The sequence below is a fragment of the Corapipo altera genome, unplaced genomic scaffold (genome assembly GCF_003945725.1).
Source record: "Corapipo altera isolate COAL_440 unplaced genomic scaffold, ASM394572v1 61286, whole genome shotgun sequence".
In the NCBI taxonomy this organism is placed as follows: Eukaryota; Metazoa; Chordata; class Aves; order Passeriformes; family Pipridae; genus Corapipo; species Corapipo altera.
The window spans coordinates 428,621-454,308 of NW_020884907.1; the positions used below are offsets into that span (position 1 = coordinate 428,621).

Consider the following 25,688-nt stretch of genomic DNA (forward strand, 5'->3'; position numbering starts at 1 on the left):
ACATGATTATAAACTTATTTACATGAAAAATATTTTCTTTGTGTATGTGAGGGAGACTCTTGATTTCCTACTGCCTCTTAGAAAAACTGCTTCTCTTTCTTTGACTCCATCTCTACTCTCTGCACTTCACACTTGGAAAGACTTTGCTGCAGGACTAACAACTTCAGTGCAACCAGCCATGGAGAACAAGCAAAACATCTCAGAAGCTGTCCAGCATTTCACCAATTTTGAATAGTTCAAAACCTTCCTGTGTTTAAAGTCAGAGATAAGCTTATGTAACTTAATCACACAAAAAAGTACTTTATCTAAGCATGACTTACCTAATGCTTTCTTCTGGTGCTACCAAAGAGTCAGGCTGAGTCTGTGACACAAAGTGCATTCAGAATTTTAAAAAGGAAACAACACAGACTCAAATCCTTATTCTTCCAGGTAAGAAAATCACTCAACTTGGGGATTATTTGGCAGAATTTAGAATGTATCAAATCTGACTGAAGATCTGGAAACTCAGCATCTTGCTAGCGCTTTTATTAGGGAAAACTACTCAAGATGAATATGATGATGACTGCAAATGCTTCATGATTGTGAATAAATGTAAATTTATGATTGGAAATAAAAATGCAACCAATGAACTGACACAGCTAAGAAATGCTTTTCTGAGACACACAGCTGCACTGCTGGACTGCCTGATGGTCAACTCTCAGACTGCAAACTTTCCTCTGCCTGACAAAGGGCATTCAACTTTTAAGAGTTTATTTGGCCAACTTTCTAGCTCCAAAGGCTGTTGAAGCATTTCAGTTTTGTTTTTCGCACGTTGTCAAAAGATTTTTTTGTTTTGGCTTGTGTGCTTTCAAAGGCAGAACAGAAATATTTACAAAGGCACTATTCATGTCAGTATTTAACTGGTGGTTGACAACTCTTCTTCTGCATGATGGTCAAAGCTGCTGAATTATAGCTTTGGCTGGAAGGAGCTGATGGTGAAATTAAACACCTCTCCCTCAATCCCAAATATCTACATATCTAAAAGGTCTTTTGTTGAAAGATTACTGGGTCTCGGAAAGCCAGGCAAGTAAGAAAAATACTTATTGTTTCCAGTTCTCTCCTCGTGCTTATTGCTACAGAGCGCAGCTCTGACCCTTGCACTCAGAGTAGGTATTTCCACCATTCTTGTCCTCATGCCATCTAACAGAGAGGTTGTTAGTTTCTGATAGATGTTTTGTTTCCTCCCACATCAGTTCAATGAAAGAACAGTGAAAGAAGGACGAAGTTAAAAATGCTGGCTGTTCTTACGCTTAAAAATTCTATGGTAGAAAAAAAGAAAAGTTGAAGAAATATCCCTTGTTAGGTAGTAAGACCTTGTTTTCTATATAAGAAAAAGAAAACAAAACAGACAAAACCCCAAAGTAGGCACCTATTTTAAGTTTTTTATCTTCTAACAAAAAGGGATACATTTTTTAAACAGTATTTACACAGAATTGTCTACTACAAGTAATTGCACAAGGTTTCTGTGAAACTTTTATCTTTTTCTAATATTTTGAGCTTTCATTTTTAAATTTACCATTTTAAAAGGCGAATCTTGAGAAGGCTCAGGGGGGACTCCATCACTCTACAAGTACCTGAAAGGAGGTAGTGGTGACATGGGGGCTGGTCTTTTCTACCGTGCCTGCAGTAGAGGAAATGGCCTTAAGCTGGGACAAGGGAGATCCAGATTAGAAAAAAATTTCACTGTTGTGGTGATCAGACATTGGAATAGGTTGTTCAGGGAGGTGGTGGAGTCACCATCCCTGGAGGTGTTTTAAGATGTGTCTGGATCTGGCACTGGATGATGTGGTTTAGGGGTTACAGTGATAGTGCCAGCCTTGATGATTCTGTTATTCTATGAAAACACTCACCTGAGTATTGCAAGACAAACATGCTGGACTTTGTGTTTCAAAGAGATGGAAACAACTTTGCTTTTATATGGGCCAAGATACTTAGAATTGTTTCCATTTCAGAGATGGGCTTTTTTATTGCTCCTACAGCGAGACAGAGTCAGCCCTAATATTCTACCATATAAGAATATACCAGGATTGAAGGATCTACATCTACATTAGCATTTCAATTGTTTCTTTGGTATGAGACTATTTATCTATTTAATGTTTCCAAATATTCTGACACGTCAAATAAATATTGAATAATTGAATCGACAGAAATATAAACATGATTATTTTTAAAAAGGCAAAAAGAGAGTAAAAAGGTGAGACAAGCAGCAAAAAGAAAATAGCAAGCTGCTCATAAATATGGATTTCCAATCCAGCATTTTGACAAAAACTTGTGTGATATTTTATTCTCTGGGTGCCCAAACTTAAACCAGCAAATCTTATAAAGGAGAACAGTTTTAATTGCTTTCAGAGGAAAATCAGGAAAATGATCCTGCCAGAATAAAATGAGAACTTTACCTGAAGCTATGCAGCCATCACTCTGGTAGCACCTGTGCACATGAAGTATGCCAAGACAAAATAAAAAAATCAACCCCATAAAACTTCTTAAGAATTCAGAAAGGAAATTTTCCCCTCTATATACAAGGAAACCTCTTCCAGCCCTACCGCCTTAAATGATAGTGCCTTACAATCCTCACTTTCTACTTTATATGCATCTAAGTCTTATATATACATATCTAAATACTTACATATAAGCAGCAACATTCTTTCAATTTCAGTTTTCCCCAAGATTTTTTGGAATTCAGGCTATTCCAAAACTTGGTTTCTAGGTTGCTACAGGAAAGGACTATTCTAACATTAGAAGCACACCACCTAACTCAGTACAACAGCCTTAAAAATTCATAGTAAACTGCATAAAATGGCTTCAGAAATGCATACCTGTTTTATGAGCACACTGTGGGTTGTGTCACAAGCATTACAGTATGTTACATGGACCTTTCTGTGGTGCTTTCAGCACAGTGGTAGCTGTGGTCAGGTGAGCAAGGCTATCCTAGCACTTCATCCAAACTCCCCTAGTCTCTTTTTACCAGTAAATGTGATTCCCTTCTTTCCCATGTCTGTTCCAGTTCTGTTTCTAGAACTACTTAAAAGTTGATCTAAACTATCCTTCTGGACAGCTATTTTCACCTGCATCGTGGGAGACATAGACACACAGTGGGCAGACGTAAACCACAAGCTGATCTGAACTATTTTTATTTGTTATTATTTGTATTTTTACTCTGCCATGCACAGTGCTAAACGCTACCCCAAGGAGCAAAACTTGAGTGGAAAAATACTCTACTATTTTGTCCAGAAGCAGTGAGTGAAGGTCTTCAGAACACCACAACCTCTGGTAGCTTTGAGCAAGTCATTCTTCTTTCTTTGCCTAAGGCTTTTGTCTCAGCAACTATATAGTAATTCTTCCTTTTTCTCAGAATTTTCTCTCTTTTTATCTTCAGAAACTGTAAGCTCCCAGTATAGGAAACTTCTTGCTGTGTCTTTGACTGGAACCAGAATGAGAAAACTCTGTTCACCTTCAACTTTCTATGCACTCTATTGGAATGACACTAAAGTAAGTGCTACAAAATTTTGGCCGGTTCTGTTGAGACCATTCAAACTAACATTCCTTTTAGCTGTTTTCAGCAATTTTTTTTCCATTGTGCAAGGTGGTAGTTTGAAATGTGTTATTGCTAAATTAGTTTAACAGTTCCTGTATAAACACACCTAAGTACCATCTAAACAGCTAAACCACTGTTTTTCGTGAGGTGCCTGGCTAGGGGGAATTTCCTATAAGAACTGACGTAATCTTCTGGTTGTGAAAGAGAGTGTCACCTGTGTCATCCCTGGGCTACATTGCAAAGGCATATCTTTGTGTCAACAAGGTGATGTGACCTGATGAGGTGATGTCCTCATCATTGATGCAAAAGTACTGGCAAACTGGGAGAACTACAGCTGGCAAAACTGGTGGTTAGCTTTGTGACTTTAGGTTGGGATCAGATGATGGGAACAGACACCTCACTTTAGACAACCAGAAGAAAACAAGTTTCAAATAGACAATGTTTTTGACATTACTTCTACATCTAGAGAAAAGGAAAACCTAATACACATTCTGAGTGAGGGCCAAATGCTGAGCCTTGGCTGGGTATGTCTAACTTTCACTGTAATCAGCAGGAACTCTGTGTGTGTTGAAGGTCAGAACTGAATCCAAACTTGAGCTCAGGTCAATATAACCATTTGATTTCACCATCTCCACCTAACTGTAATAAAGTAGAACTCAAACTATCATATCACTGACTAATGCATTTCATGTTTAAGCAAAGATACAGAACTTGAAATTAATGTTGTTCCAAGGAAATGAAGGTCAGTGGAAACCAAATCAGTGATTTGCTGTACAAAATATAAACCCCCCAGGTATTTATCAAAGTGTAGCTTAAATATTCTGAGCACAAGAAAGTACTTCTGAAGGAATAAGAGATATGCTAAGAAACCAGACATTAAAGCTGCAGGAGAAGAAACTGATGGATGGAGTTAAGTCAAGCATGTCACCTCAACTACAGTGCACAAGTTTAAAGAACAGCAAGCAATCTGGGAACTGAACACTTCCAGTTGGATCCAAGAAAAAAGTACAAGAACAGTTCTCCAGCCCTTTTTCCACCAAAGGGACAAATATTTTCCCTTTTGAGATGCCTACTGCCTTGAATATGCTTTGCACTGTCTACTTCCTCTGTGCCTGCCATGACATCATTGAGTTTTCTCCTTCCAGAACATCATGATTTTCATTCCACTCTCTGTCTTAGCTGTCCCTTAGCAATGTGACTGAATGAAGTGCAGGCTCTGACATACAGAATGAGTTAAAGTCCCAGGCTCTCTGCTCTTAGCAATGCAGGGTATGAAGTACAGGACAACTCTAACCCGTCTAGCAGAAGCACACAGGACACCTGCTCAAGTGCTGGTCACCCCTCTGTGCATCCTGTGAAGGCAGACAGACATGAAATGCTATTTTAAATCTAGTTCTTGAACAAGTAATTCTCATCTCCCACAGACTGTACACAGAGATTCAGATACAATTGTTGGGAGTTGGTTGGTTTATATACACACAGATACAGTTGGCTGCATATGGCAACCTGTCCTAAACTGGCACATCTCTCACTGTAATTATCTTTATTTAAAAAAAAATAAATAAAAAAATTCAAAGAATCTTTCTCACCCATTTGGGATACGCTATTTGATTATATTCTTAGAACAGGTAAAATTACCTCTCAGAATGCTCCCAATTTACCTCTCTGTGACTAATCAGTTTAACACAGTTTATATATTTAGAAAGTAAATGACACTTAGAAAGTAGAAAATTAGTAGAGCCAAGGCAAAATGTTAAATTAATCTGAAGTGTATGCATATTGTGAAACAGTTTTTAAATTTCTGTGGAGTGGATATTGCGTATTACAGTGTGTCATAATATGTTCTCTGTTTTAAATGGTATTACAATTTAAAATATTTTACTACTGAAGTAGAGAAGAACTCAGATCTTAAGAAAACCAGTCTTAGAGTAGGAGCCAATTGTAACTGTAGTGTTTTCCAGCTGCTACTGTGCAAGGTATCAGCAGAGCCTTTCCTGTTGCCTGCTAGGATTTATGTTACATTTAACCTTGAGCTGTTCTGGCAATGCAGGGCATGGTTCCACTTCTCTACTCCATCATGCTCATAGTAGTGTGATGATACATCATCAATACAGCACAGTATTTCTTCCAGGGCTCCTCCAGAAGGTGCTGGGCATTTTGTTTGCACAGACAGCAGATCTGTCTCTTGAATTCCTTCTTCTTTCTTCCCTTAGCAATATGAGACTTTTGAGATTTTGGTTGTAAGAATTAAAAGGACTCCCAAGAAAACATGACTTTTCATTATGAAATGCCAACTTCTTTGTTGTCTCAATATCCTCCTCCTTCAATGCTCTAATTGTAACCTCAGCATCCTAACTATTTGACTTAAAGGAAGGAATTGGATTTAATGCTTTTACGAGATCACTAAGGAAACAGAATCCTCTAACGTGCAGATGCCTATTAGACTTGATACAAGCACCATGGACTAGGAGAGACAGGCAAAACAATTAATCTCATCGTTTTGGTACATTTATTTAGTGCATTTAAGCCCTAAAAAAAAGATGTAGTTTGAAGATGTTTGAAAATAGTATGGTAGAAGTGGAAGAAAAATCTATACATCTATATATCTTCCATACTGAATGTGTTGTTTTGCCTAACCACTTAAATGTCCCACTCTTGCTTTGTTGGAACTTCACCACAAAATCAAATTCCCTCTCCTGACTGTAGCCCACAATGCATACAAAATATCATTAGGGCAGGAGGGGGTGGGAATGAGCAAGAGAAAACATAACATAGAAAGGAAGAAAAAGGAGTAAAAACAAAATGGAAAGAGGGGCAGAAAGGAGGAAATAAAATCAGATTAAGAGTGTGCTTTAAAATGTCTGAGTTATTTTCCCTGCTTTTACTCTAGTGTGTTATTACTGGCCAGCATCCAGCAAAGAAGACACCCTCAGCTTCAGAAGACCTTGAATCATAGTGAAAAATACAGCTGCAGACCAACTAGTGTTCTTTGGTGAATATTAATGTTACTTACTGGAATAAGGCAAAAAGTGGGAAAAAATAGTATCTAATCAGAACTTTAGGGGGAAAAAAATGTGTCTGTGTGGAAAACAGTAATTTCCAAGTTGAAAACTAACCAGGAAAGAGGCTTGAAATAGTGGAAAACAGTAAACAAATTCCTGTGAGATGAACTAACATTGTGCCCTGCGATGAAAAGTAACTGGAAAATAAAGAAAACAAGGGGTTTGGAGCCAGAACATCACAAAAACAGTCATGGAGTCTTGGATCCCAGATAGCCCACACACTTCTGGTGCTAGGCACCTCTTGGAAGAACAGTTTGTCTCCTGTTAGACTCATGAGAATTCACAGGAATTTATAAATCACAGCTGCCTGTGCTGGAGGGGATCTAAGAGATATAAAGAACATTACTGCATTGGTGCTGCTCTTTCCAAATGCACAACCTCAAAAACTCACCATTACATCACTGGGATAGAGAGACATCAACACCGCTGAATCCCATTCTACTTCTGTGGGGATCAATAGTAAAACTCAAGATTTATTATAAAAGAACTGATCCGAAAAGCTTTTCTGAAAATTGACATTTTCTTACTTTGCAAATTTTCTATCAATCCCATTTTATTGCTTTTATTTTTTTTTCCTTCAGGGTGATATTACCTTTCTATAAAAGAATTCCACCCCCATCAAGAATTTTCCTGTAAACCAATGGATTACCATCCTAGACATAAATTTCTCCTGAGATCAAATACTATGTGCTTATTATCTGCATACAAGAAAGAGGTAGTATCTGCTTGAAACTTGTCCATCTTTCTTAATTGTACTAGCTGGTCTAATGATTCTTGCAGAAAAGAATATTTTCTTTTGTATGGGTCTCTGGGGCATTATTCTTACTAATTGATGAACTACAAAAAGGGGTTATAAGACCCACCCTATCAAAAAGACTCCCCATCATGATTGTCTGTAAGTTAATTACCTTCCCTGTGCTTCATCTGGAAATGTGATGCCAAAGGATGAGTCCATGGAAACTACTGACATATCTGGAAGAGACAGTGGTAACATGAGGAGTTACCTGAGAAGTCAGCTGGCTTGTGAGGTCCTGTGTCAACACACAGGTAGCTAGTAAAGACTGTCTGCTTAGGACAAATGCCAACAGAGCTGCAGCATCCCAAAAGGATTTAAGACCCCAGCGTGTACCCCAGCACAGTGCTCCAATAAGTGTACTGTGATAGGTCTCTATCAATGAGCAAAAAAGAACTAGTCCACATATACCCATGATTCGTTCAAATAAGATGGCAATACTGGCTCCTATAACCTATGACATCTCCACCCTAGCAGGCAAGACCCTGTACTTTGGCCCCTAATAGGAACTTCATGTACTTATTAAACTAAAATAAATCTCTTGTCAGCACTCTTAATATTTGGTATAAGCTATTTGCATCACAATAACTTGAGTAGTAATAATACTGAGCAGTCAGCACTGCTTCAAACTGCTAAATCATTGCCCTTTAACCAATCAATAATTCCAGATCTTTCTGGGTATGCTTTCACCAGAGTCCTCAAGGGAATCTTGCATGTGGAGATCTTGTGTTCTCTTTGGAACCAAAGGCTGTGAGTTGATTGAAGATTTCTATAAAATATTCATTTGAGATCTGGTTTGTGTAAGCTGCTCAGGTCTTAGAACCTCATGACTACTGCCAGTAAGACTGCTTGATCCAAGGTCATCATCTTTCCTTCTTTGCTTCATGGTCCCTCATGCAGGGCTATTTAAATTCTCTTGTTTAAATACAGGGAATAATTTCCATGAACCCAGACTATGGCATAGTACACGGGAATACCTGTTTGCTAAATTAATGTGCTGCTGCTTTTCATTAGTGTCATGAAGCTGCTTTCAAGCCTGTATTTGTTTAACAACAAAGTCATAGCATCTGTGCAGAGGGTTAAAACAACCACTATTAGTTCCAAGTTGTCATGTTGGTGAGTATACCTAGTACAACTTCAAAATATTTTCTTTCTTCCCATCCTAAATTAGATGAAGGAGATTGAAAGTTGAAATGGTTGGTGCTTCACTGTTTATGGAGTGTAACCTTATTGGCACACTTTCTACCTTGCAGCAAGAACAGCTAAAAGTATGTGTACCTCCTCATGAACTCTGATGATTTATTAATCTTCATGTAACACATCTGGCACTAATTTCGGTGTGCCTTGCTGTGCAAAGCTGCAGACTGTGGTGGCTCAGAAGCACCTTCAACCTTCTTTGAGGCTCCAGCCTTTGAAAAGTGTATGGTCAGCTGAAGGTAACAACTGCTGTGCCTGTACTTTTTAAACCACTGGTAAGTCTTGGTCCTGATTGCTCCTCACTGAACTGTACAAATGTCTTCACACAGTTAATCCCAGTGAGCCTGCAGTCTATTGCAAAGCCTGAGCTTTGAAATCTCTTTGTCATATAATATCTCTGGCTCACAACAGAGATAGCAAATCCACCCTAATGATAACTGTGAAAATGCAGTTTATTTGCAATTGCTTGAGTTTTTTCAAATGACAATGTGAATATCCCTTACAGCTAGAGAGCAACAACTGTTTCAAATAAATGCCTTATAATTAAGGTAAACATTTAATGTTACAGTGACTCCATGACTCACCCATCTACTTGGGATCCTGTTATTAGCTGTTCTGCAGGTGTAAAAAAAGGAATTCCAAAGACAAGTCGTTATTTGGTCTTGTTTTGTTTAGAACTAACTGGTTTCCAAAACCCCACCTTTATTTTGCTGTGAGTCTATGGAAAGAATTTTCCATTTTTTTGGTATCATTTTCAACTCTGTGGAAAAGACCTGCACAAGTTCGGGACTTTTTGATTATGAAAGATGCTTTTATTGGATGTAATGATTGTGACTTCAGAGTCAAAGATTCCTACAAAATATCTAATGTTATTTCTTTCAAGAGTGAGCTTTCCCCATAAAGGCACACTTAATATTTCTAGGTCTTAGTTCAACTACATAGTCTTACAACAGAAGTACGAGGTAACTGAATGATACATTACAACATCATAGAATGGCATAGATTGGAAGAGACTTTAAAGATCACCTCTTTCCAACTCTGCTGCTGTGGGCGGGGACATCTCTCACTAAACCAGCTTACTCAAAGCCCTCTCCAACCTGGTCTTAAGCACTGCCAGGAAAGGGGCATACACAGCATCTCTGGACAATTTGTGCCAGTGCCTCACCACCCTCACAGTAAAGAATTTCTTCCTCTAATCTAAACCTACTCTCAGTTTGAAGCCGTTCCCTTGTCCTATCAGGACAATTCCTCATGAAGAGTCCCTCTTCAGGTTCCCTGTAGGCTCTCTTCGGATACTGGAAGGTATCTGTGAGGTCTCTATGCAACCTTCTCTTCTCCAGGCTGAACAGCCCGAACTTTCTCAGCCTGTCTTCATAGACATACATGCTCTATTAAGAGTGTTTAGCCTCCTTATATTTTAGCTCTCCGTGGAAGATGATATTTTTTTCAGACAGCTACAGAAATACAGGTGAGCTAAATGAGTGGGAAACTAGCATGGACTTTCAAACGTTTTGTAGAGCTATCTGCCCTGTCTGACAGAGTCACCAATTTCTCTTTGCCTCATTTCCCTTATAATTAAAGGACTTGATATTGCTCATCTGTCACGGACTTTATACATTAGGAATAAATAGTTTTAGGAGCTCAGATACTGAAACAATTGAGGCTATACAAATTACTTGGGCAAAATTTAGTTCACTTCATGATTCACAGTCTAATTCTCTCTAATTCTTTCTGATTCACATTCTAATATTTATAACATGCTTCCATGAGTCATAGAGGAATGGAGTGAATGATATTCATATTTCATATGACATTGCATATGAAAGGGCAACAATAGTTTACATTTTTGTACTTCATGCAATTCAATTTCATAGAGAACCTTGAGTTGTTTTCCTACCTGGTTTGAGAAATTTTACAATTGGAGTATTGCACTGTTTTGCAGAATGCCTTAACTACTGTGTCAACAAAAATGCCAAGTTTTGGAGTCTTAAAAAGATGACTTAAGCTGGTTTTTTTCAAGTGCTTTATGCCAACAGAGCAGGGGCCAACCTAAGGTTTTTATTTTTGCAAGGCATCAAAGTACCAAAGTAGGTACAACAAATTAAAGGACCTCCTTAATCTGTGTTTATATTGCATGAAGCAACAACGTGAAGTGCAGAAGCAGAGAGGCGTGCTATTTGTTTTAACTAATACAGTGATGTAGGATGAAGATTTTCCTCTCGCACTTGCCTGTTGTCTGGAGACTCCTGAACGTGAAACATTGGCTGTGAAAGCTTTTCCCAGGCAGTACCTTTTCACTCATCACTAACAATGTTTAGGAAGGGACACAGCTTGAAGTCTCAGGTGATAAATGTAACCAGAATCAAGCACTTACTAGTAAAGGCTGATTCAACCAGTGTAAAACATTGTAAGTCGGCTGACAACAGCATTGCTGTTCCAACCTATATTAGATAAAGATCTAGCCCAGAAAGATGATAAGGCTTCCTCCAGCCTCTGAGTTTAAATAGGACTAATTGTCCACATTTCCCTTGAAGCAAGCTTTTACAAATGCTGTTTTTTCTCCCTATGAATATACTTGGTAAATATTCTCATAACAGCAACCTGAGTCCCATTCAGAGCCCTGGTTATGACAGAGGAATAGCTATATGCCATGGATCTGAGTGCCTCCCAGTAAGTTTTTTTCAATAGTCCAGTGAAAGGTTCAAACCATACCTTCTATAACCACATGTAAACAGAACTCAAATGAACTTGATCTTTGCAGTAGCAACAGACCTTCAGCATTTACAGAAGTAGTTCTTTAATGTCCAGAGCTGTTTCTGCTCCTCAGAGTCACCTGTCCTTATGCTTGGGATGTGCACTTTCAGGGCCAGGCACTGAGAGAGTGATCAACAAGAGGTCTCTGCACCTGGCTCCAAGCACTCACACAACTGTTTTGCAATTCTCTTAAGGGCAAAACTGTATACGTGCCTTCAGATTTAAACAAGGGAAGAAGCATTTTTCAGCCGTCTTATTTGATCAAGGGCTCATTGCAAAAAGGTGATGTGTTGCAGGGACATTTTTTCAGCTGGGGAGAAAAGAGGAAGTTTATTTTTCTGGCTGTGGCTCTCAGAGCTGGACTTTTAAGTGACTTACAATGAAAATCAAACATTTTGCATTCACGATGTGACTTAAAAAGCAAACAAAAATGAAAACCCACAGATACCAAGGTTCTGAATCTGAATTCTGACTGTTAGCAGAGAACAGAATGTAGCTGTCTTTTGCAGCAGAAGCTTTTCTTTCTGGTCAGGGAATATGTTTTTCTCATGCTAGCTAGATTTATGGGAATCTCGGGGAAACTGGCCAGATAAGAGTAGCATGTGCCACACAATCCTCTTATGTCATTCCTCTAATCTTTATGAATTAAAGAAGCAGGTTAATGAAGTTTCATCTTGTAAGAAATACATTATTTCGCATGTAATCATCATGTTTTAAAATGTTCTGCACCACCACTGGCCATAGCTAAATCAATTAGCTAAACTAAACCTGGAGAAGAGTACAGGGGCCTGAAAGAGTAGAATAGGCATGAAAAAAAAACCTAACCAGGAGTCAATGAAAAGTATATACACTTTATCTTGGTAGTTCAGAACAGAAATTTTTCCTACTGGGAAGTGAAGCGCAAATAGAGTTGATTTTAATACTATTGTGTTCCTCTCAGCCTGCAATGAGACAGGAAGAAGGTACGCCTTAGATGTCAAGAAGTTAAGTTTTAAGAGAAAGTAATGCCCTCATCTGTCTGTACCAAAAGTTTTTAGTGAATTGGAGAGTAAAAGCAAAGACAAAACAGATCTGGAAAAGGCATAAGACGTTTCATTACTAGTTAAAAAAACCCTGAGATGTCTCTTCTGTGATATGCATGAAAGATCAACTACGTCACAAGAGTTTGTCTGTCCCTATTTTGGTGGCCATTCATCCCTGAAGAAATACCATATAGTATTAAGTACCCACAGGATTCAAAGATTAGAGATAAAATTATTGAACAAAGCTTCATAGGAACTACAAGTGACATGAATAGTCTCGAAGAGCTACTCTATGGTGTTTTTGCTGCCTTTACCAGACAGAGTGGATGGAGCTACTCTCCATTCACGGAACATAAGACTAATATTCAAGGACAGCAAAGTCTTTCATGAGCTAAACTGGCAAGAGCAGAGCATATAGTATGGTTGAAAAGCACTGACCTTCTGCTTGATTCGTTCTGCTCATCTCTGCAAATAGAGTCACTGTGGCAGGTCATCTCTTTTACCCTCGGAGAGGCTCTGTTCTTGCAAAACAGCTTTCACTTGGTCATGAGAGGAGTGTGAAAAAATAATTATAGGGATTAGCTAGTGAATAGCACATCTTCTATTGTTGTGGTTTGATTAAAAAAAACTGTAATGGAAGAGGGGTTACATATAGGGTGGATTTTGATTGTGGTGTGTTCCTCTATACATTGACAATGGACGTTGATGAACAATGCATCAAGAGACTCAGCTGTCACCCAGGCTTAAATAACAAACTGAACTGATTTGTGCATACCAAGATTTTGTATTGAGTTAGGCACAAAGTAACTCTAGGCTCAATTATCTACAAGAACATTAAAAAACTGTGTTTACTCAGCAAAGGACTCTCTCTGAGCAACAAGTCCTATTGAAGACATTAGAGATCCCACATCTTAGTGTGTGGAGAAAAAGAGCTACTGACTTGCTGGTTATATGTATGTGAAACCCTCCCAAAACACACCCTAAAATTTCAGTGAATCTAGTCCTTCTCACAGCCACACAGACAAGGATAACATTTCCATTCCTGAGGAGCCCCTGTTGTCATCCTTTCCCTTGCATATGGCATATGGCTTCCAGGTGACTCTTTGCTATAGAGCCTTCCCATGTAAAATTCTTTGATAAACAATTTCTCTTATTGCAAAATTTCTAATAACGGCTCTCAAAACAAAAACAAAACCGCCAAACCCTTGCAATTTGCTGAATTCTTGTAAATACTGCACTTCACTCCACTCCTGGCACTACTTTGCCTCCCTGTGTCTTGGTTAATGCACCAAATTATATATGGAGTTCCTCCTGCTGTTACTAGCCTGAATGGTTTGGGGCAGTAAGGCTTATTGCTTAAGCATCTTAGCTGTAACCCAGGTAAATGTTAAACTCTCTCCAATTTACAGAGATGCTCCTCAATAGCACCTTCCCAGATGAAAGCATATGAAATACGAAACATCTGTTCATTACCCAGTGAAAGCTAATTGTCATCTTACAGCACATTTCTACCTCATCAGATGGCCAGTTAACAGTGGTCCAAAGTTCAAGTACATTCATATGCTAGAAGGTTTAATACCTTGGCCTTTCACCTATAACAGTGTGCAAATACTACTTTGCCATTACTTGTATCTCTGTTTGCAACCAGCACAAATTATATGAATATATTTGAGTAAGTGAAAAAGTGATTCTATTTCTCATTACATCATTTGATATTTGTTGATTAAATTTTGCATTTGGTAGGTGTTAGCTCTAGGCTTGTGCTGTTCAGAGCACTGGATACATAGCTAGTGCATAGGAAGTAGCAAAGGTGGTGGGTGTTCTGTGGACTCTGGAACCAATTAGACATTACTCTTGAGGTTTCCTGTATTTGAACACTTTATGTTGGGCAGGCTACCCCTCCATATGTTTCTGGAATGGAGGACATAAGTACTGGGTAGGTACCTTCTTCTGAAATGCTGAAATTCCTGTATTATCCTATGAAATGCATGATGCCATGTTTACTATAGCTAAACAGTGGTTTTGGGTAGATTTTTGTTATCATTTCTGCCTGTGTTTTCTCTGCTTCACTTGCTAGGTGTATGTGTGGCTAGCTGGAATACTAGTATCTATGGTACAGCTAGCTGCTGTCATCACTGCTGTGCTTCTTGGCTGTCTCTCTCATCTTTCCATTCCCCTAACCTGACTGAACATGTGGTCTACAAGCTATTGAGTTTGTTCTCTAATATTTCCTAGTAAGCAAAAACCTGATGAATATGCTATATTTGAAGTTAGTTAAATGAAACTGCTAATTTTCTGTGGGAAGGGTGAGGAGAACAAGAGGCAAGGAGGGCAACTAAACGTAAGGCTTTTTAACTAAGGGGGTAGTAAAACACCGGAAGGGTTTGCCAAGAGAGGCTGCAGTGCCTCAGTCCTTGTAGATACTCAAGGCCCAGTTGGATGTAGTCCTGAGCAACCTGCTGTAAGAAACCCTGCATGAGCAGGGCGCTGGACTGCCCGTCTCAGCTCATCTCTGATGCTGTGGCACTCTCACAGTAAGGCATAGGTTCATCCAAAACAGTTTCACTGCTCAAATATTTCTTGAAAATTTGGCACAGCCTCCTTGGAGATGGGGTCTCATAAAGTAAATATTTTCTGGGCTTGTCAATACAGAGGGAAATATGTGATTCACCTAAAACCAATACTGCTAAAATTTAAAGTGCTGTCTGAGTAACCAGCAGTCACCTATAAGGCTACTAGAATTCTCTACTTGTCATATGCTATTAGCTGCCTTAAACGAATGGCATGGCCTCAGTGCAGGCAGCTCTGCTGATTTTGATTTGTTTAATTAGAGTTAGCTCATTTCAAGGTGGTTCTTTCCTTCTGACTAAATCTGGAGGCTAAAATTAAGCATCAGCAAACTCAGTGGCAGAACTTCCACCAACTTAATTGGAATCAGGATTCCTTGCATGGTTGAAATACTCACAGCTTTTTAAAGTATTTTCTAATAGTGTATTCCTTGGAAAAGATCTAGATGTTCATGAGGAATGTGGGTTTTGGTAAAGTGTGATAAATATTTTAGTCACCAGGAGAAAAATACTGAAACTCTGAAATCTGTGCACAAATCCAGTTTTATTTTAGTTTTCTCCTTCATTAACTATACAGAATACTTTGGGAACTGGACATTAGCTGAACTAAGTATGATTAGTCTTGTTAAAAGCCAAATCTCTGTGCAATCAATTTTGAAAATCGCTGTGCAGGAAGCACTTCTCTGCTTCTATTTAAAACAAGATCTGAAAAATTAAATTGTAAAAAATAAAAATAAAATATGCACAAAACTATCAAGATGGCCTAGAGCATTAAACCATAAAAGACTTAATTAAACAAAAAGCTGCTGTTAGTTGTATCTAGTGTACATAGGTACAAGTGACTGGAAGCTTAGAAGTTTATATAGTTACTAATTACATTGAGAGCATAAATACCCATAGATCTATTAAAAGAAGTGTCAGATGATGTTTAAAAATCCTATTTCTGATATTCTCAGTGTGATATCAAAAGTGCAGTTAAAAAGAGGCTAGAATTAGAAAACAAACTACCTAATTCTGACAGCAGCCTAGACAAGGCATCTAACCTCTGAAGTAGTTTATGGCACTAGTGAGCTTAGTGTCCCATAATCGGCGTTTGCTTGAGGAAACTGCAGGTGGCCTGGAAGCTTCCCTACTGTACTCTTCAATGTACAAGGTATCAAAATATATCTGGCTGTCGACCTTAGCCATGCAAGTCTTCTGTCCCTGGTTAAAGATTCAGCAGGTCTTATGCAAATGCATGCTGGTGCTTCTCAGTTGTTCTCCTGTGGCACTGCTGTTGCCTAAAAGGAAAGATAGAGGTTGTTGTTTCAGGGAAAGAGACAGTCACCACCTATTTCACAGTCTCATCATGGACCTTTGTTTCCAGAGTAGCTCAGGACCTTAAAATACTTACAGCATTTATTTTCAGTGCTTCTTGTCAGAGTTTTGTGAAAGGCAGTATGTGCCTGACAGAATCACCCTGTCCATTGGCTGGCTCTGTGTGACCATGAGTAAGCCCAGGACAGAAGGGACTGCTGAGGAGTGCTTCCTCCTTCAGGCTGTATTCTCTCCCAGATAGTCTACTCTACTCCATTTTGACAGAAACTGCTTTAATGTACAGCTTGGAAGACAGGTTGCAAAAAGATATACTACCTCCCCCCAGCAAAATTCCTGGCAGCAGGAACTGATGTGCTGAGACATGGAAGACAAAATCAGTTGTACCTCAGTGAACTTTCCTATTGGTATTCTCATGGTTTGTACCTGAATCGTGCAGTTACTTCCATGGGCAAGTCCTTTGACACACATACTATTTTTATTATTAGGCCTATATAACTTATTATGTATTTACTGGAGAGCTAGTTAATCAAGACTTAATCATGGCCAGAAGTCACTAGGGATTTACCTTTGTGTTCTATCCGCAAAATAATTAAGACAAAGAGGAAGCAATGAATATGCTTTAGTTAGGCAGATCTTCTCACTCATAAAAGATACACATTATACATTACGCATTATACAATATATACATTACATTAGTCTCCTGGTATTTTTTAATTTAAAGCTCTCTGTCTTCCTCTATCCTTTTGTGATCTGGGAAGCAGAAGAAAATTTGCTTTTCCAGTGAGCTTTCCAGAAACCAAGTCACTGAGACTAGAAGAGTTTTGTAGAATGAAGTCATTTCAGGCGGTGACATGGCCCAGCCTTGCTACCACTTTCTCCCGTACTGGAATTCCATTTACAGGAACTCATGAAAGAGACCCAATGATTAGTATTAACCTCTCTCCTGTAAGCCAGATCCAGTTTCCCACAAAAGGTACAAACAGTGCCAGAGGGTTAAGATCAGAGCAGGAAAACAGTCCAAGTTAAAACATCTATCACTTACTATCTTACATACTTCATATTCAGTAAAGACTTAAAAAGAAAGCAAACACTAAATCCTTGCGTTAATTTTGTTAAACATTTTCCCACAATAATTACTCTTTAAAATCTGAATTATAAATTCAAGTTTACTTTCTCAAAGACCTTTCAAATTCTGGAAGGTCAAAATTTGTGTCTCAGCTGTTTGGTAATGTGACAAGCTTCAAAGAAATAAATTACATTATACTTGTTAACTATATAAAACTTTAACTGGATCTTACTAAGGACTCACTCTAGGAAGCTCCTGAGCCCTGAAATTCTGGATTCAATGGAAGAGGAAAGTGTTCAGTATCTAACAAAACAGTCTTTGAACCTCTGTGGCTGAACATCAGGAATCAGTCCTTTCTCCATATATAAGTAGTTATATTTCCCAATGCATAGAATAGTGCTGAAAGGAATCCTATTAACCTCTCCCAGATGTCCTAGCTTGGTCACCCTAAAAATAACCTTAAGATTTCTTTCCTATCCAAATAAAATTTCGTGCCATTGCCCAAGAATGCAGACAAAAACCAGCCTCCTCTCTGTTTCAGAACAAGCCTTACTGTGTGAAAGCTGTGATTTTAAATAATTAAATTTATTAGAGAATTCTTTACTTTAAAGTAAGCTACCAGATTTAAAACCTCTGACTTGAAATGTGATGCTTCACCTTTGGCAGAGCAATTTAGTCAGGAAATGTTACACCTGACTAAAGCTGTTCGAAACAACATAGCTACTTCACAGTTTTCCATTGGCTTCGTTGCATTTACCATCATTTGCCTGAAGATGATTAGCTAGCAGCAAACTTCTCATTAATCCTCCTCTCTGCTCAGAACTGATCTCCTGATGACAAAGGGGAGGTAAGCTACAAAGCAGGGAACTACACACAAGAGAAGTGCAAATCGACAAATCAAGCTGTACTTGGAAACAGGTTTTATGCTGGTCCTAAATGGGGCTGCCCCAGGAAGGGCAGAGCTGCCAAACGTCCTGCCTGTCCTGGGGCACTGGCGCCCTGCCCTGTGCAGGCGAGAGGGCAGCCCCTGGCACTGTCCTTGCAGGGGCTCAGAGCCCAGTTCTGGATGAATAGCGTGTTATCTCATACTTACACAGACAGTCCTTTCCCCATACTGGCTGTAGAAAGTCATCGTGACTTTGTGCTTGTGTCCAGTCCTCTGATCGAAGGTGTTACAGGTGTCAAAGGGTGGGCTGTACAAGTGCAGGCTAACGGCAGTCTCCGTGTGGCTTATGTTCTCCACGCGGTGCAGGCCGATGGAGTCTACACCAGCCAGGGCATGGAAAAAGAAACTGTATTAGCAGGAAGATCTAAGGAGACCTTAATTGCCTGGAAAAATGCTTTCTAAACTGAAACTCATGAGCAATTAGGCATGCCCGCACTTTTATGGGTAACAAGTAACTCACTACAGGGAATTTGACTCCTGTTCTCTAGCACAGATTTCTAAATATACTGATAATTCCAAATGAGTTACCACCTTCCACAGTTCATACAATTTCTGGATTATCCATCACAGGATAAAGGCCAATAGGAGTCCCAAGAAGCTTAAGGAAGACCATACTGTCAGTAATTTTCTAGCTCTCATTTCCAAGGTACTTCCAGTTCATTTACTACCCTAGGAAAGCTGTTGATATAGATGCTTCAGAAGCAGGAAAGTTTGTGTTTCTAAAAATTGGAAAGACATTTTATGGTGAAAAAACTTTTGTATTGCTAATCCTTACCCAAATAAGAAGAATATCAGTCACAGTAAGAATCAGCTGCATGCATTTGCGACATGGACTTATGGACAGGGGTATAGTTGTCTTCTACTACAGGCATCTGTTTCCTAATTAATTCTCTCAGTTTATTGGGTTGGAGAACAACCTTTAAATTTGTTTGTTCTTTTGAATAAGGTGACAAATTAGTAGTGACTGCCATACTTCCAATCATAACCGAATAGTAAGCATAATTGAAGACACAGCAAAACAAGGCACTGTATATTGTGTGGTCATTGCATTGATGGAGTAGAAATCAAGCTATTACATAGAAATGTAAGGTATGAAAAATCACATCCATGAAACAAACCATGTCCATTCTACACTGAAGTGGAGTTTTTGAGTTACTCAAAAGAGACTTTGAATTTAAGCTTATGATCCTGCTGTAAAAACAACTCAGGCTTTTGTACTTGAATTTTTTATGTAATACCTAGACCTATATTGTGCAACATAGGCATGATACCCTGAGAGTCATGACTACACTCTGAACACTACATTTGAAAGGTAAGACCTAAGTGTTAACATACTTTATTTATAGAAGATGCAGTGTGTGTGTGGGGGGAAGTCCTAAATCTGTGCTCATCATTGCAGAACCCAAATAAACAGAGTTTAGTGAGTTCTAACATTTAAGTTAAAAGCATGCAATAGAAATGTGAAGACATTTACTACTGATGTAGTTATGGTGATCAACACACTGTCAGTATTTTCCTTCTGCTTGTTTAACACGTTATGTTTAAACCAAAACATCTGTTATGAAACATGGCAGAGATCCAAACTGCCTCAGAGAACTGAATGTCAAATTTTAAAAACAACCAAGGAAGCTTTGGATCAGATGCACTCAGTGTGCAGTTGTTTGCACCAAAAAGAACTGCATAGGTAAGAAAACCTGATGGCGTTTGAGAACCCCTGTCCCTGGAATGGGTCAAGATCCTTTTTGTGTTTCCTGCCCTATTGATTTTGTGCCACTTAATGTGGCATACCTTCAAACAGAGGGCTGCAGAACACCAGTCTTTCTTCCCCAATGCCTTACCCTGGCTAACTTCATAATCCAACATGAGGCTCCCTCCAACTGGGAAATTCCCAAGCTCAGTCCCACCAGGTGTGTCCTCCAGAGTTTAACCCATGACATAAAAGGCAAATGACCCACTTTGCTGGTGCTTCACCTTTGTTCTGTCAAACTCATTGCTGTTCAGCATGATGTGCAGTGTCTTTCATTGCACCAGAATACATCACACCCAGATGGCTACTCCAGGTTGACCTCCAGAATAACACAGAGTGGTAATAGCTACAGATACATGTGATGGCATGGATTTAGGAACCTAGGCAGTCTTACTGGTGGGGTCCTCGTCATTCTCAACACCTGTGTAATCAGACAATTTTTTGTAGATTGAGAATTTCAATTCTGCTGACACTGTACTTCAGCACTACAGCCTTTTGTTGATTTGGACAAGAAGTAGCACTGAGAATGGGGGCCTCTGCTCGTGGCTGATCCATTTATTTCATAGACAAGTTTTACTTTATTGACATAGATTTTCCATGACTGTGCGAAAGGTTTATTTCTTTGAAAAAAAAAAAAAGCAAGGTGATTAAGCTATCTAAACTTTGGTTCTCTTATTTCTTAGAAAATACTATTCAAGGTCTTTGTTTACAAGCAATTTCAGTCATTAGAAGCGTGGTGCTGAAAGGCTGCTTGGTCTAGAGGAGATATGCAGCATATTAGAGAGTCAGGCAATTACTGCAATGTCTTAAGAGTGAGTTAAAAGAACATTTTTGTTGCGGTTGGTTTACTGAATCTAAATACAGGTTTGTGCAGAATCTAGAGAGTCACAATCTTAAACTGTTCAGAAAGTATTATACTGCTAAAGGCAGGAGACTAGAGAGCAGATGAACTCTTCTTTTAGGAATAGGACTCACGGCAGGTAGTTGTCAAAACAAGCTTAATAGCTTACCATTAATGTAGGCACATTGATTGTCCCTCAAAACCCGTTCAGATTTCTTAGCCATTTCACCATTCCCTTTTTTCTCAGGCCATTGAAACAGAGTCTCCTTTAGATTTCCCTGGAGGATCTTCATAAAGCAGTGTGAGTCAGTGTGATCATGGATGCTGCTATATATGTAAAAAGAATAACCAAACTCAGTGTGATATGCTTATTTAATTTCAGTACAAAAAAACAAGACAGATGACACAGCACATTGTACTTGGACAGAAGCCTTAGAATGAAATTCCATTGCACAGGAGTCATGCATTAAGGTATGCCTACTTAAAACTGCTACTTTAGGAAGGTATTGAGATAAGCTCGCATACAGCAGGACTAGAAGAATAGCCAGAGATTGATCAAACCAAGATTTTGACACAGACAAATATAAAGAAAGTCTAGGGGAAGGAGTAGAACAGAAAATTTCTTCAGAACACAAAAACTCTTCTGCACCAAGAAACAAAATGATGCTTCCACCATGATTCTAGGCAGAGGCTGGTATAAACTTGCAAGTATAGCTGATATTTGCTCCAAAAACATGAAGAAATGAGCTAATTCTGCTTAATTTCTATGGTCTCTTTACTGCTGGGGTGCACAGGCATTGCTGAAGAAAAAAATGTGGTACTTCTCACCCTGATAGTACTAAGTACAACCAGCTACACTAACCTGTTTATTTTCCTGGCAAGACATGAAAAACCAACAGGATCTGATATGTTTGCTTACTTGATCTGTCTTCTTGCTCTGAAGTGTGTTTTAATTACTGCATTTGGAGATTATATAGGGGCTAGATATGTAGTGTGGTTTTGGCTTTTTTTTTTTCTTTAAACATTGGATTGACCGTTATAGAAGTCAATGGGATTATGACAAAGGGAGAGCTCATCACTCATCAGGGGCAAGGGAGAAGGGGGAATTTGATCCTGCTGGAATGAGTTTCAATCAAAAACTTGTTACTCATACATTACTGTTTCTGGTAAACAAACAAGGGCATTTGTTACAAATTGAGATGCCAAGAGACCAGAGCTTGCTTCAGGCACAGAACAGTTTACAAATGCCATGTTGTCATGGTCCTTCTACAGACCATGAGAAAATCTGATCCTTTTCATTTAGGAAGCAATAATAATTTGTGGTCTCAGTCTAGCTCTAGCAAATTCTCATCCAACTCAAACACAGTTTGCCACAAATTACAGGCTTTACGGGAATAGCCCAGAAGAAGTAGAGGTGGTGGGCTCGGTTCCTATATCACTCTGAGTATGACGATATGGCATCCCCTAAAGAATACTGTAAATGTTCAATTGCAGCAAACAAAAAAGTGTTCCAACATCTCCTTAGGTTTTCTATTTAGAGGTAAGAATATCCAGTCAAAACACACAAATTTTGTTGTTCCCTATTTTGCGTTAGCCAACACTCCATGAAAGACCCTCCTCACACTGTGTAGGACTACACAACCAAGTGTACAGTCTGCGTACACAACTCAGGAGGCCACATCAGCAGTATGGTCTGTTTTGAAGAAGGAGATGGGCTATATGAACCTGAAGAAAGCCAAGTATGACAGTGAAAGACATGGTGGATTTATATGTTTGCTAAAACCATAGTCTTTGAATACAAACCTGCCATGCCCTTCACCCCAGCACAAGATCATCAAGTTGAACTTTCCATTTCCATTGTCCACAAGATTTCTTGTGTACCTGAAATACAAAGTGTTTGCTCTTTAATGTATTGATATACCTATAAAAGACAAAATTATACAAATAAGTTTATGAAAGAAGGTTGTGACATATAAAAATCCCTTTTCTTCTTTTGTTCTTGAAATCCAATTTTTATTTAGAAAAAAAAAGAAATTGTATTTCTAACTTTTTTTTTTGGTAAGCGTTGTTTTTCTAGGAAGGAGAAAGAAGTAAATATCTAATCTTTTAGAATTATATTTCTTTTTCATTACATAGATGACTGCAGTTTGGGAACTGTGAGTCTGAGACTAGAGTGGTAGACAGGATCAAATCAAAATAGTTATTGAATGAAGTCACTTCAGCAGCTGGCTTATAATTAGAAACAGAGGACTGCAATGAAACAAGAAAAATACATAGTTACATTCTTCTGCAGCTCCTTTTCCGATATTCTTGGCTTTCCTTCTGTTCAACAGCACTCTTTTGTACAAATCCAAAAAAGCCAAAGAATGAAGATGTCAGGCTTCCTGTACATGGTCTTCTCACTCTGTTCCTGAAAGTTCCCTTTCTTGTACTGTAGCATTTTTGTGTGGATAAAGCACCTGTGAGGGAACTTTTGCCAGCATCTACTTCTAAACAAAGTTTATCGTAGCAAAATTTCTTTTAAAAAAATCTTATGTTTGTTCCTTTTTTCTCTCCTGCAATCCTCCCCTGACCTGCTGCTCATCTTGTTCTATTGAAAAGGTCACTGGATAAAGAACTGGGATCTTGCTCTATGCATTACTTTACACAGTGTGGCTCTCTTCATCCGGGGCTGATGCTTCTAGCTGATATGGTACAAGTAACCCAGTGGGACCTTCAAATTTCAATTTGGCTGTAGTCATGACTATTTGCTCTTTACTTTGCCAAGTAAAGAAAATATTTATGTGGATGATGGGACACCTCAGCCTCTCCTGAAAGATGCAAGCAAGGGCACACAGAAAGTGCACCGATGTCAGCTGAATGCTTTCAAATTAGCATCCCCATAAGACCACCTCTATTTTACTCACAACAAACTACTTCCAAAGCATAACATCTATGTCTGTACGCTGCCTCTCACTGCATCCACAGTCTGTGTATGTATCAGGTTGGTATATTTTTCCTATGATATCAGAACATAAGTAGTCAATGCTAGCATTCAACTAAACTTTTCAAGTGCTGTTATTTCTGTACAGAAGATCTGGCAGGCTATAAATAAATAAATAAATAAATAAATAAATAAAAGGTTACCATGCATTCTTCTAATGTTAACACACTTCATTTTCCTGATGCTTAATTTCCTATGTTCTGTTACGAATTTCATGATTTGTCCTGAATGGAGGATGGCCAAAATGAGGTGAAAGGAGGCTAAAGAAAAGTCAAGCCACAGTGATGCTTGCATAATAGCAGGATTAAAAAGGAAAAGTTTTGGGGTGTGGGGTGTATGTTTGGCTTTTGGTTGTTGGATAGTTTTTTCTTTTTCTTTTTTGTTCCTTCTTTTTTTTTTTTAAGGAAACACTCGAATAAAATGCATTTATCTTGTCGTTTAAGACAGAGAAGTCAACAATGACAGGAATAAATCAATTGTTAACAAAGCAGGAGCGAGTTAAAACCCTAATATGTATTTTCCTTCCTACTGGCGAGCAGCAAAAAGTCTCGACCTGCACTACGCCGCAGAAGGACGAGACCGGAGCACAGGGGCCGGCGGCACAACCCCCTGGTAAGGCAGGACATACAGCCACGGACACCCAACACCCGCTTTGCGCGGGTCACTGCGCCCCCTCCCCAGCATCCGCGCAACACCCGCGCCGCCGATGTGCTTCTCCTGGGCTCTTTCCTCCTCTTTATTTATGTATATATTTATTCGCCTATTTTGGTTGCTTAGGCACGCTTCTCTTTCTCTCTCGGGACATCCCCGCGGCCGGAGCGGCGCCGGGCCCCGGCGGTGTCTCGGGCAGGACCGCGGCCGGGGGCCGCCGGGGCCGGTGCATGGCCGGGTCCCCGCTGCGGGGTCCCGGTGCCGCCGCCCGGCCGTGCCGCCGGTGCCGCCGGTGCCGCCATTGGCCGCGGCCGCCCCGCCCGCTCCCCGCCCCCGTCGCCTCCCGGCTCCGGCTTGTGCCCCCCGTCCCCCCGCCCCGGGGCCTCTGCCCTTCGCCCCCTCGGAGGGGCTGTCGGCTGGGGGTGTCCGCCCTGCGTCACGGCGGTCCCCGGTGCCCGTTCGCGGCTCAGCCCCGCCGCCGGCACCGCTAGCGCGGCCGGGGGTCTCCGTGTTCCGTGCTGTTCCGTACCTGTACTGGTCGAATTTGGCGTATTTCAGCCACTCCTCGGGGTTGCTCTCGTACGACTCCATCAGCGCCTGCACCTCCTCCACGCTGACTTTGTCCTCGGCGAATATCTTGTGGAGGATGCGGACCAGCTCCTCCAGGCTCTGCGCCTTCCACGTCTCGGTCTGCACCGGCTGCTCCATCGCCGCCGGTCGCTGCCGTGCCGCCGCCAGCCGCTGCCCCTGCCCGGCCCCCGCCGCCTGCCTTTATGCGCCGGGAGGCACGGCAGGAGCCTACACCGCCCCGGCGGGCGGGCCCGTGGCCAGCGCGCCCGTCCCCGGGAGCGCGGCCGCCGACCCCGGCGGGCGGGGGCAGCCGGGGGTGGCTGCCCGCGGTGCTGCCCGAGCGAGCGGGGCGGGCGCCTGGCGCTCCAGTGTCCCCGGCAGGAGGAACGGGAGAAGGAGCTGTCGCTGCCGGGCGGAAAGCATCTCTCCCTCTCCCTGCCAGGCCTCTTCATCCCTTCTCGACAAGGTCTGCGGCTTACAAAGCCTGCAGCTGCCTCCATTGCTTACACCACAGGTTGATTTGAAAAATACATCTAGGGGCTCTATTGAAAAGCAAAACAAGACACACAGCTATTTGAATCACACAGAAAATTGCTGC

The 25,688-nt window shown here is 40.2% G+C and overlaps 1 protein-coding gene and 1 long non-coding RNA gene across 2 annotated transcripts; one reads left to right on the forward strand and one right to left on the reverse strand.

The window, feature by feature from the left end:
• The first annotated feature begins 329 nt into the window (after nucleotides 1-329).
• On the forward strand, nucleotides 330-7,966 carry LOC113951566. Its single transcript, XR_003529198.1, has 4 exons — nucleotides 330-429; nucleotides 3,416-3,528; nucleotides 6,465-6,566; nucleotides 7,218-7,966. It is a non-coding gene; the product is annotated as an uncharacterized LOC113951566 (long non-coding RNA).
• Nucleotides 7,967-15,494: 7,528 nt separating this feature from the next.
• On the reverse strand, nucleotides 15,495-25,285 carry CDO1 (cysteine dioxygenase type 1). The gene is made up of 5 exons (XM_027652651.1): nucleotides 25,050-25,285; nucleotides 22,690-22,767; nucleotides 21,056-21,213; nucleotides 18,446-18,615; nucleotides 15,495-16,249 (listed from the first exon to the last, which is right to left on the reverse strand). Exons 1-5 carry the CDS (start codon nucleotides 25,226-25,228, stop codon nucleotides 16,220-16,222), a joined length of 615 nt encoding a protein of 204 aa, XP_027508452.1. The 5' UTR covers nucleotides 25,229-25,285; the 3' UTR covers nucleotides 15,495-16,219.
• Between the last annotated feature and the right edge of the window lie 403 nt (nucleotides 25,286-25,688).

Coding starts and splice junctions, on each gene's coding strand:
- CDO1 (XM_027652651.1), bottom strand. CDS start 25,228: ATGGAGCAGCCGGTGCAGACCGAGACGTGGAAGGCGCAGAGCCTGGAG. Junction 22,768..25,049: donor GCCAAATTCGACCAGTACAG/GTACGGAACAGC, acceptor TTTGTATTTCAG/GTACACAAGAAATCTTGTGG. Junction 18,616..21,055: donor TCAATGTGCCTACATTAATG/GTAAGCTATTAA, acceptor TGGCTGGTGTAG/ACTCCATCGGCCTGCACCGC.